This window comes from Macrobrachium nipponense, chromosome 9 (genome assembly GCF_015104395.2).
Source record: "Macrobrachium nipponense isolate FS-2020 chromosome 9, ASM1510439v2, whole genome shotgun sequence".
NCBI lineage: Eukaryota > Metazoa > Arthropoda > Malacostraca > Decapoda > Palaemonidae > Macrobrachium > Macrobrachium nipponense.
Window position 1 is genome coordinate 13,243,663 of NC_061110.1, and position 12,113 is coordinate 13,255,775.

Consider the following 12,113-nt stretch of genomic DNA (forward strand, 5'->3'; position numbering starts at 1 on the left):
TTCTATAAAGTATTGTTCAATACGAATTGATAAAACAAGTTAACGTGGCTTTGCTAAAAGTTATTGGATAATTTCGTTGTCGTACAGTTTTAAAATGAGTAAATTATTTCTTCCAAATAAAACTTTTTTTAATTATATGAGACATGCGGACAAGTGTATGGTATTACATCATTAACATATTAGTAGCAAATTGAAAGCTAAACAAGAAGCCATGTAGCATTTACTTTACAAATTTTGTTCGTCAGGCAGGGCTAACCGGCACCTGCAAGATAAGAAGAGCACAGAAATAGTGAGTGGTAGTCGCGACCGATGTTATAAGAGCTCTGTTGTTTATCCATCCACTTCCACTTTGCTGTTGGTGCTCTACGTAACCGAATCTCTTGTTTTGCTTGTACCACCGTGAGTATTAAACTGTCATAGGTACATATTATTATATAATATAAAGTTGTCTATAATTGGATCCAAAATAGTATCTGGCAACTTATTATGTGTCAATACCTGTGATTACTAATTGGTGTAAGTATTATAATAGGCCTAAGTACTGGATTTATATAATTTTACTCGTTATTTAAATAATTGCAGATTATTAAATAATATTTGCTCCATTCTTTGTATCATGTTATTCAATCAATAGTGGTTACGGGTAAGACGAAGCCACATTGTTTACTATTTGGCAACTTTGCCAAACTTGACGTCACTCATCGGCCATTGGTGCGGTGTGTTTACGCCTCTTAAGTAAATAGACAGCAATTTTGCCTTGATGGAAGAGATACCGGAAGTAATTTAGTTTTTTCCGAAATTTATTTTAAGTTCGAAACGAACCGTATGACAAGTGAAACTCGGTATGCGAAAATTGAAACAATTACTAAAATCTTCACTAACAAGTTTTACGTTGCCGCGTATATTCTTAGACAATATTTTTTATATAATTGACATCTTTGCTTTATATATATATATAATATATATATATATATATATATATATATATATATATATATATATATATATCTATGTATATATATATGTATATGTATATGTATATGTATGTATATATGTATATGTATATGTATATGTATTCTATATATATATATATATATAGATATATATATATAATTATTATATAATATCTATATATAGAATATATATATATATATAGGGAAGGGTTCATCCATTCTATTCATGAATCAGTTTGAAATCCCATTTCGTTATTTGAATCCCAAATTAAGTTGTCTATACAAATGTTTGGCACATAACAACCAAACTACCCAACAGCCTATTCATTAAATGCGCTTTCATCGTTACATATTATCTCGTTTTTTTCTCAAACGTTTTCCATTATAATCCAAGTATTTGTTTATAATTAAACTTAAATTCAGAAACAAATGTGTCTTCAAATATACATCAAATGCAATATCCCGTTCGTATGTTATATTTTGATTTTATTTCATGGCCAGTGTCAGATTCAGAAGCGGTTTCTTCATTTGTTTTACCTATAGCCTTTATTTCCTCCCCTAACATAAAAGATTCCAGCCAAAATTGAAAATTCACGATCCAAAGTATTTCCGGAAAATCTAGATTCCATATAAAGTGGGGGAGATTTACCAGAGTACTTTCAACATATTCTCGTAAACAAAATTTAATGATTCCTTTCCCAAGCTTCACTTCAATTACGACTTTGGTGTTGACTCCGATCTGAACAGTCTCAGCTAATTTAACGGGCTGGTTTTCGTAACCACTCACATTTGAATGCATTTGTTTCATTCATCTGTCCATCCGCCTGTGGTGTTTTTGTATGGTAACACTGCGTCCCGGGCTTTAAATAGTTACGCTATGTGTAAGTTTTAGGTAAATAAAAGGATATCTGGGTGTACATTTGCAACTGAAAAGTGTATTAATAATTTACTGTATGCGAATTACACCGTTAATATTCGAAATAAGATATTATTATAATAGTTGAATGTAAGCTGAATGTAACAATCTAAAGCCCGGGACGCAGTGTTACCATACAAAAACACCACAGGCGTATGGGCAGATGAAAAAACAAGTATAGATCATATTCTGATTCAGTTTCGCCTATTATTTTTTCACGAACATGCGCAAGCTTCTGAAGTACAGCCTCTATCACTTCTTTGTTATCTTTTATTAGAGAAAATATACAATATTTTACCATCTTAACAGAATTACATTCGGAATTTTATCCAGGTTGACTGAAATTTACTAGAATTTAACAAAAATCGTATCTTGTACTTTTTACAAATAATCTATCACGGGGTGGGGGGTTGGCGGATCTGAGTTCACCCGAACTCCTTCTCTCGGGTTGTAGGCCTAGTATATTCATTCCTTGGTTTGTGGTCAGATTTTTAGTTTTCTGTAAAAAAAGAACTATTGAGATGGCTATTTGTCTGTCAGTCCGCCCTCAGGTCATAAAAACCTATTGAGGCTAGAGGGCTGCGAATTCGTATGTTGAACATCCGCCCTCCAACCATCAACATACCAAATTGCAGCTCTCTAGTCTCAGTAGTTTGATTTTATTGACGGTTAAAGTTAGCCATGATCGTGCGGCTGGCACCGGTGTAGTTGCCAACAATACAGGCCACCACTGGGCCGTGACTGAAAGTTTCAAGGACCGCTGCTGAGAGTTTCATACAGCATTATACGCTGTACACAACACTCCATTGCGCCGAAGCATCGTTGCCAATTTAGTGGAGCTTCACACTTACGCCGATGCATTTACATACTGTTTCCTTGAATTCTATTTGTCATAGTAATGCAATAATGATAAAATTGCTCTTATATGTATATATACTGCAAATAGATACGCTAATTTTTCTTATTTCCCCGGTTTTGTGTAAGTCTTATACCCAGTTTGGAGGGTAAACACCACCTAGACCATGGTAAACACATACCAATTGGCAAAACTGACGGCCGAAGACACTTCGTCGCATTTTTTACTTGATTACACGTACTCCGGATGTACAGGTACCTACTCTATCATCTGTGGGACAGAGGATGCGTGACGTCACAGTAATGGTGAATCATATCCATATATATGCTCACTGTCAGACCTGTTCCTTTGCCTCTGGTGACACCGAAAATTAAAACAAACTATAGTCGATCAAATGGACTAGTTTACTCCATTCTGTCGATCATTTTGTGAAGGCTATTAATTACAAACAACGAATGCGCAAGTGTATATATAAAAACAAATGGTACGAAAGGTTTTTGCATCATGAAATGTCAAAGTATGGACCAATTGTGCTCATGAATGTGTAACGTTTGAGCACAGTCCTTTCGAATTTCTTATATCACTTATCTTCAGGAGCAAACCTCTGCGAGAAAATACGGAAATCGCTTGTACGGTGCTCTATATATTAATTAAAATGTCAGTTTCATCCTTCAACTTGTGGTTGTATTACGGTGTGTATAGCGTTACACCTTGGAAGTCTGTTGAGAGAGAATGAGCGATGTAAAGTTTCGAACGGTGGCTTTTGGGTTGATGTCGCTAGACTCATGAAGTCGAATTAGCTTAAACTACAATTCAGAAAACACCATTAATACCGCATAGGGTCTTTCCGCTGCTGTTATCATATACTGTTTTAACTGATCTTGAAAAGTAAGAGAATAACAGAAAAATTATCAGCCGGTATATCTGCTATAGTGCCTTTTAAACTGCAGTTTTAATTCAGACCTTTCAATCATAAACTTGCTAGGCCTTGCTTTCACTGATGGTCATCTATTTTTACAGCCAACTGGTGAGGTCGATGTTGCCTTCCCTCAAGGAATTTTCTTATTGGTTTAGAATGGTTTCATTCATCCTCTTTGACTGCGTTATTGATTTCAGCTTAGTTTGGTCGGTGACCGAGTGTTGCACGGTACAAGACAGAGACGAATAAATCAAGCGAAGAATGTAGCCGTGTGCAATGCTAAGCAGATTTGGCGCCAATTGCTTTAGCAATTATTGTGCGCTTGCCGTATGCTTTATTTGATAAACCCATGAATTACGTTGTGGGGCATAAGAAAAATCTTTCAGTAAATTCCTAGACAGGCGGAATACAAGTCAACTCCGTAAAGTGATGTCATCTCGATTGGGTCTAGCTGGAAATCTTATCCTGTGAGTGACTGTTAGTCATGAGTTCAAACACAACACATGACTTCTCACACTTTTATTGTGTTTCGATTTTTTGTTCTTTTCGATTTGCTTTTTTACTGACTTCACAATTTATCTCGCAAATGTCTGTGCTAAGTGTTTAAGGTTGTTGTTACAGATGATCTATAGTGGCGCAGAGTATTTTCATTAAAAGAGCCCTGTTTTTAGATGTATTGAATATAAAGTTGATCTTGAATCTGGAACAAAGATAAAAAGAAATTCGTGCCCCGAAATATGCTTGATTTACTTATGAGACCCATTTAAAGTGCTTATCTCTCTCCGGGATATGACGTCACTTCTTATCTGAAAGTCACTGAATGCAAACGTCACATCAGAGAGAGAGAGAGAGAGAGAGAGAGAGAGAGAGGTGGGCGTGTATAGTTATTTACATAGTATCTCAGTTTCAAGGTTAAATGTACCGCACACTTATTTCAAGCAAGACTTCTGTCATTGTTATAACACTGTAATGTTTAGACTCGTATTTGTAAATGTGTGATTTTTATCCACATGTAGTTCTAGGTTTGCTTTTGAAAGTCCATACTGTATAGCCTACCCTTGGGATTCTATCTGCCAGGGTTGATTTTTCCAGTCTAAGGGCAGCTTCTATCCTGTATAAAAACCAATACTTATTGTGATGAGTGGAGTTATTTCAGTGCGCGGCTAAATTCTATATTTTGCAATGATAACTAGACTCGAGGAGTTTAATGGAACTCATAGGCCTATATGTTTGTGAATTATTTGTGGACGAATTTTTTTAAATCTTGTTGTTACAGAATACTTTTGTTGTTGTTTTAGAATGCTTTCATACAGAAAACTGCGCCAAATTTGTGGGTTTTTACAGTTACTTTGTATGTAATTAAACGACTGTTTGCTTATACTATCCACGGGAAGTAGACCTAACCGCTAGGGCGTGTTGGAATTTATAATTAACGGATCGGCTTATCAGGTTGACATTTGATCGCTGTCTCCTTATCAGAGGTTAAATACGCCCACTTTTTTTTTATTCCGCATTTAACATCCACACTTTACTTCCATTGGGAGAAGTTGGTTCAGAAATGTATTTATCCTTTTCGAACCTGGCTTCCAAAGACACTTGTAGTTTTTTTTTCTGACTTCCTATCGTGTTTCACCTGTTCTTGGTATCCCCTCTTCTCTTTCGTTATCATCATCTGTTCCATGTTCCTATATAGTTCCGATCATATTTACTCTCAGTTTTATCCTCTTGTAGACCTATCAAACACCAACGTTCCCCTTATCAGAAGCTCACTTCCTGTCAAACTGTGGTAATGTATGGGAGTAATTTCCTAATCAGTAAAGCGATCACTCACCAATCCCTGATAGCGTTTGGACGCCTTAAATTATATGACGCAATGATAATGATGATTGGCCTTCAACGTCTTTTATAGTTTTATTATGGTTGCCGTTTACCGCATTATTTAAGCCCGCAGATTAGCGTCTAGGGTTATCAGGTATCTGACCTGTTTATGTAACTGTCTTTGTGTGTGGTATTCTATGTGATTGTCTATCTGCTGAGGTTAATCATAGTACTTCTAAAAGAACTATGATTATAATAACTGAAGATGAAATTTCAGACTTCATACACTGTATATAGTCTATGGTTGAGGTGGAATCATCTTTTGAATTCTTTGAATCAAAGGCCTAGATTACACTGATAAGGTTTTAAAAAGAAGTTTGCGACCCAGGTTACTAAGCTTCAGAAACACCTTTGTTGTTTTTTGTTTAATTGCTCATCTACTATAGTAGATTCACGTCAACCGTGCATCTGATGTCTAGGCCAGTCCCTTACGACGCTCCTGATTGCCTGTTGATAAGCCAATCACAGGGCTGGAAACTCTCTGAGAGAGAGTTCACACAGACAGGGTGTATGTTCCACTTCTGAGGGATACGCCTTTCAAAAGTATCTCTCAGGAGAGGTGGAACGTACATCCTGCCTATGTGAAAACTCGAGAGAGACAGAGTTTCCAGCCATGTGATTGGCTTATCAACAGCCAATCAGGACGCTGCAACCTCTGTAATACTGTCAAACTGTATTGGTTATCCAGAGGACTGTAGGCAGGGCATTTAAGATTAATTTAGGCTATCAAAAAGATTTATGGTTATAAGTAGAAATTATTTCAAAAGAAGCCATGGTGGGGGGTTGGCGGTGGTTGGGCGGGGGAAGAAGACACGAGCTCTTAAGAGAGTTGAAGCTTTTCTTAATATCACAGAAGGGATCTTGAGCCTCCTTGTGACCCATGGCTACTTCAACAAGACAACCATGGAGGAAAAAGCATTAGAAATTTATATATATATATATATATATATATATATATATATATATATCAGTAGAAGGACCCACAGTAATATTCTTGTTCAAGGCGAAATATACTATGTGTCATTTCTCTCATTTAGTTAGTGATCAAGGCTACATGCAGAATGATGGACGAAACAAAGCTATAATAATCATTATAAACATTTCTAACAAATATATTTTGATAAACAAGATTATTACTGTGGATCCTTTCTCTGATTACTGAGCAGCACGATACGGTGTTTTTATTTTACACACACACACACACACACACACACACACACATATATATATATATATATATATATATATATATATATATATATATATATATATATATATATATATATATATATATATATATATATATATGATGAGTAATATCACATTCCGTGATTCATATACATAAACATCGAGCTACAAATGTCCTTTAATATCTAAATCGCTCTACCTCGGAATTCTTATATTTTCATATATATTAATTGAAAGGGAATATTTTTTTAGTCTATAAGAAATTTGTCGGCTCACGGGCGCGAACCATCAAACCCAACAAATTTATGACGCACAGTGAAGCTTTCAACCACACCGCCAACGCAAGAGGTTAACATATATGAAAATATATTAATTCCGACGTTGGGCGAATTAGATATTAAAGGACATTTGTAGCTCGGTGTATATATACATTACGTGGATTTATTAATAGTTGATGTTAGCTAACGGAAAGGATCTCTATCCAGCAGACGTAACTTGTACGACCAGCCAAGATGATGTGCGGAGGAACCACTGAAGCCAAACCCGCCAGCGAGGAGGTCCAGGCCATTTTGGACGAAGTCAAGGCGGCTGTGAGTTTTCTAGAGATTTCTATTTTTACTGTACCTCCATTGATATTCTCTTTTCTTTCACCTTACTGTTCACCTTTCGTAATCTTTTACTGTACCTCCATTCATATTCTCTTTTCTTCCACCTTACTGTCCACCCTCTCGTAATCTTTTACTGTACCTCCATTGATATTCTCTTTACTTACTTCTCCCAGCCCTTCGACCCGTCCCCCCTATCTTTTAATCCTTTTAACCTTGTACCCCCCCCCTTCCCATTTTCATATTCTCTTTTCATTATTTTATTCTCTTTTCTTCCAGCTTACTGTCCACCCTCTCTTAATCTTTTACTGTACCTCCATTCATATTCTCTTTTCTTCCTACAGCTTTACTGTTCCCCCTCCCTCTTTAATTCCTTTTACTGTACCTCCATTCATATTCTCTTTTTTCTTTCTTTCCAGCTTTCTGTCCACCCTTCTCGTAATCTTTTACTGTAAACCCCTCCATTCATATTTTTTCTTTTTCCCATTTTCTCCACCTTACTGTCCACCCTCTCGTAATCTTGTACTGTACCTCCATTCATATTCTCTTTTCTTCCAGCTTACTGTCCACCCTCTCGTAATCTTTTACTGTACCTCCATTGATATTCTCTTTTCTCCCATCGGACTTTCACAATTGATTCGTAGCGCAATTGCTTTGAGGTTTTCCTCCTGTTACGCCTTTCTAACCTTTTCACTGTCAGTTTCCGTTTCAGCGCTGAATGACCTCATAGGTCCCAGTGCTTGGCATGTGTGCCAAGTCTGTATGTCAATCAGTCTTTTGATTTTGGGCGTAACGGAGGTTATTGATAAGTGTAGTTTCTATTTTTTTTTTTTTAAGCTGAGGAAGTGTTGTGATTGTTAGTACTATAAATTGTTGTAGTTGTTGAATAGGGGAGACCTTTTTCGGGGGGGGGGGGGGGGCGCAGAAATTAGTGTCTGTAGTATGAAAGTAGAGGTAGAATGTGTCGAATTGTTTGAGTTCCGTACAAGAAAGCGAAGTACTGCTGCAAAAAATAATTTTTAAAAAATTATATTTAAATATTTTTTTTACTGTGTTAAAAGAGAGAGAGAGAGAGAGAGAGAGAGAGAGAGAGAGAGAGAGAGAGAGAGAGAGAGAGAGAGAGAGAGAGAGAGAGAGAGAGAGAGTCTACCATAGGTTGTTAGACGGACGTTGAAATTTTTTACCTTCTTCCAGATGGTGAACTATAATATTTCCCTTATTTTTAATTTCAGGTCGAGGAGAAGGTGGGCTTCACACTCTCCAAGTATGAACTGATTTCGTACAAGACGCAGGTTGTGGCCGGGACTAACTTCTTTGCGAAGGTGAGACCTTTCATGTTGTATATCGTACGAGAACAGTACGTCTTCTGTATGTTAGTCTTGGTATAACTTTCGTTAGATTCTTGAACCACTAACACCCCCACTATGGCGTTGGTCGTCAATCGCCTATTTTTTTCTTTTATTTAAAAAAAATACACTTTAAATGTCTTTTTACAATAAATACATATACAATAAATGTAATTTATGCACAGATTCAATCAATTTATTTATATTTTTTATAGCTCAACATACTTGAACTTACTATGTATATACATATACATATATATACACATACCTATACACCGTATATACTTACTCATTTCACCTACCTATATATCTGTATATACTAAAATTCCAAGTAACTACGTGTAAAATGAGAATAAATGTTTTTAAATGATTTACGCAATACATACCTATTTCTGTATATACTTTCTCGTATTAAATTTGGGCATTGTGAGTTTTGGTCAGTACTTGGATGGGTTCTCAACGTAACCTCATTCGCTATACATAACCCATATGTGTACAGAACAAGCGTCTCCTTTGTTTCTTTATAAATATTCTACTTCTTTTCTCATTTCAATGGTCGGGCGCTAGTTTCTCCCATTCCTGTCCATTATCGGAGCTACTTGTACACCAAACAAGGCACTCTCCGTATTCTTACACACAGTCAGCGTCTGAATTCTAACACAGTTATCTTATGTCAAAAAAAAGTTTGAATCACTCGCAACCACTTATCAACTATGCCATATTCCATCAGCAACGGAGACCTCCTTCCTTCTGAAGGCGTGAATCACCTGGGTTTTAGTAGTAGTAGTAGTAGTAGTAGTAGGTGGGATATGCCTTTGAAACGGCTCCCTTGCTTGTTTTATTCCTCCTTATTGAGGTGATTTTTGCATAGTAGTTGTAGCTGAGTAATCCCTTTGAAACGCCTCAAGCTTGTGTCTTACTTTGGGTAGAGGTTTGGCTTTTTTTTTTTTTTTAATCATTGTTGTCAGCTGCTCTCTAAGCTTTGCAGTGATGTCTTCTTGATTACTTGGTAAATCAAAGTGGTTATCAGTTTCACCAACTTGACTCTATATGATATAACCCTGAATACTCTTCAGATATTTGTAAATTAATTTTTTTGTCACCCTCTTCTTATTTCGATTGATTCATTGTTACAGCTCATAAACACCATAAAATTTTAAATAGCTTTATTTTTTTCATTTCTTCTCACTTTATTTCTTTTGAATTCCTTCTTATTTAGATCGCTCTTTCATTATGCTGTTATAATTATGATATATTTTATTTTTCCATATATTTTCTTTTTTATGTATTGCATCTGAAATCATTTTATGTTATTCAAGATTCAGTTTTTATTTTTTGTTCTCTCTCTCTCTCTCTCTCCAATAACTACTTTTTGCTTTTCAGTTAAACTTGAGATTTTTTTTTTAGATCGACTTCATACTTTGTCCAACATATCAATCAGGAACATTTTCTTTTACTAAATAATTAGTCAGTAGGAAAATACGTCCCACCGGAAGGAGATAGGAAGCTATTTTAAAAATGAACAGATCTTCGGTACGATAAACTGATAAGATGGAAATAAACATGTCCAATGAATGAAAAGTCACTCAGAAAAAGATGGTGAAGAAACGCGATGAACTTGAACATGAACGAAAATGTAGTAATGCAATTCAGCCTCTTCTTCGTCTTCTTCTTTCGACTTCGTGATAAGAATTTTAAGATTAAGGATCTCTGTAACAATAAAGTTCCTTTTATTTAATTCTCGCTTTCGACGTCGTGATATTGAAGCCTGCATTACGAACACCTGGACTGATGTACTTGAGTAATTCTCTGTTGGCGTTTGAGATATTTTATAATCATCATTACGAAGAACGCGGTCTAAGCTGATTCTTCCTTGGTGTTAGAATATTCAGGAAGCAAAAATACAAATTCGAGGAAGTCGGGTCCATCAGAATTCACTAATGAGATTAACTTCATTGAAAAGAAGCTTAAAATTGCCTCATTAAAGATGCACTGGTTAAAGTTAATACAGTTTCAAACCCTTCCCAAACTTAGCTGTGTTTTAATCTAAAAACATTTTATAAAACTAAACTGGCTAATGAATGTTTTGCTCCTCTTAAGAATAATGGTGATAATCTATTCTATAAATATAAAATCCGAGTGGACCTTGTTTGTGCTCCCCTGGGTGACAGTATGGGAGACATGACACAGCCACTTACCCACTGCAAACCAGTTTATCCACCCCGGGTGGTGGCGGGGTAGGTAGGGTAACGGGAAGATGGAAGAGACATCCACCCTCCTCCTGCAAACCCCAGGTGGGGTCCACGTAGGTATATATATATATATATATATATATATATATATATATATATATATATATAATAGGAGAGACATTTACCCTCCTCCTGCAAACCTCTTTGTCCGCCCCGGGTATGGTTCATGAAATAGGTAGGGGGACAGAAGGATAGGAGAGTCAGCAATGCCAGGTTTCAGCACGCATAGCGCATGCCAACAAGTTCGTATTGTAAATAGTTTATAACAGATAGTCTCTATTTCGTGTTAGTCTTCATGAAACCACTGACATACAAACACAAGTAAACTGGCCACCGTGTTTATTGCAGATCGACCTCGGGGACGCCCATGTTCACGCGAGAGTGTACCGAAACCTACAGGGGGAGATCTCCCTCCACAGTGTACAGCATCCCAAGGCCTTGGAAGATGACATTGAGTATTTCTAAGTTGAGGTCGAAGATCACTACAAACTACACTTCGTCTCGAGTCACTAGTGGTCTTCAGGTGGAGATTTCAGTGCTTTTTATGTGTGTTTTTTCAAATCATCTAGTTTTTGTTGCTTTGTTTCGAAATGTTATTTTTGGGGATTCTCGGATTAATGTTGTAGATTTGCATACGTTTTGATAAGAACTCCACCCATCTGCAGGAAAGTGCAGCAGTTGTGCACTTCAAAAATTCACTTTTGTTATTTTCAGTAAAAATTTTGAGATCAAGAAGTATTTTTCAGTCTCCTTTTGTGTGGATACCTTCTCGACCATTTTCCCTTGGAGCAGAGTTCTTATTTCTGCAGACGAAGTCTAAATAACTTGGGAATGGAGGCAAAATCAAATCGCTGGAAGGATAGCCAAAGAGCCAAAGTGACAGACACTGAAAGACGCAAAGGTATGGTAACAGACCTCAAGTGTCTTTAAGTGGGGCCGCAGAAAAACGTTTTTCTGGCGCCTTGAACCGACGTGAAGACGCCCATTAGGGCAGTGTCTCACAGGCACAAGCCTGCGCATCTAAAGTTTTGTCACCATCATTAGTCACTTAGTGCCTGGAAACTTCTAGAGTGGATGACCACCCATAGAGAGTTTTGACTACACTGATGTTTACCTGACCGTACATATCCATCTGGTATCCGTGTAGCAGTCAAAGGATTAAGTCGAAGAAGCCCTCCGTCTGAGAGACGCAGGTCGAAA

The 12,113-nt window shown here is 36.7% G+C and overlaps 1 protein-coding gene across 2 annotated transcripts; it reads left to right on the forward strand.

The window, feature by feature from the left end:
- The first annotated feature begins 248 nt into the window (after positions 1-248).
- Positions 249-11,648, forward strand: LOC135218440 (cystatin-B-like). 2 transcript variants are annotated; one of them, XM_064254755.1, is made up of 4 exons: positions 249-399; positions 7,196-7,300; positions 8,548-8,637; positions 11,262-11,648. In XM_064254755.1, exons 2-4 carry the CDS (start codon positions 7,223-7,225, stop codon positions 11,376-11,378), a joined length of 285 nt encoding a protein of 94 aa, XP_064110825.1. In that variant the 5' UTR covers positions 249-399; positions 7,196-7,222; the 3' UTR covers positions 11,379-11,648. The 2 variants fall into 2 exon arrangements, with proteins under 2 accessions (XP_064110825.1, XP_064110827.1); XM_064254757.1 differs by having other exon boundaries at positions 251-399; positions 7,199-7,300.
- Positions 11,649-12,113: the final 465 nt, after the last annotated feature.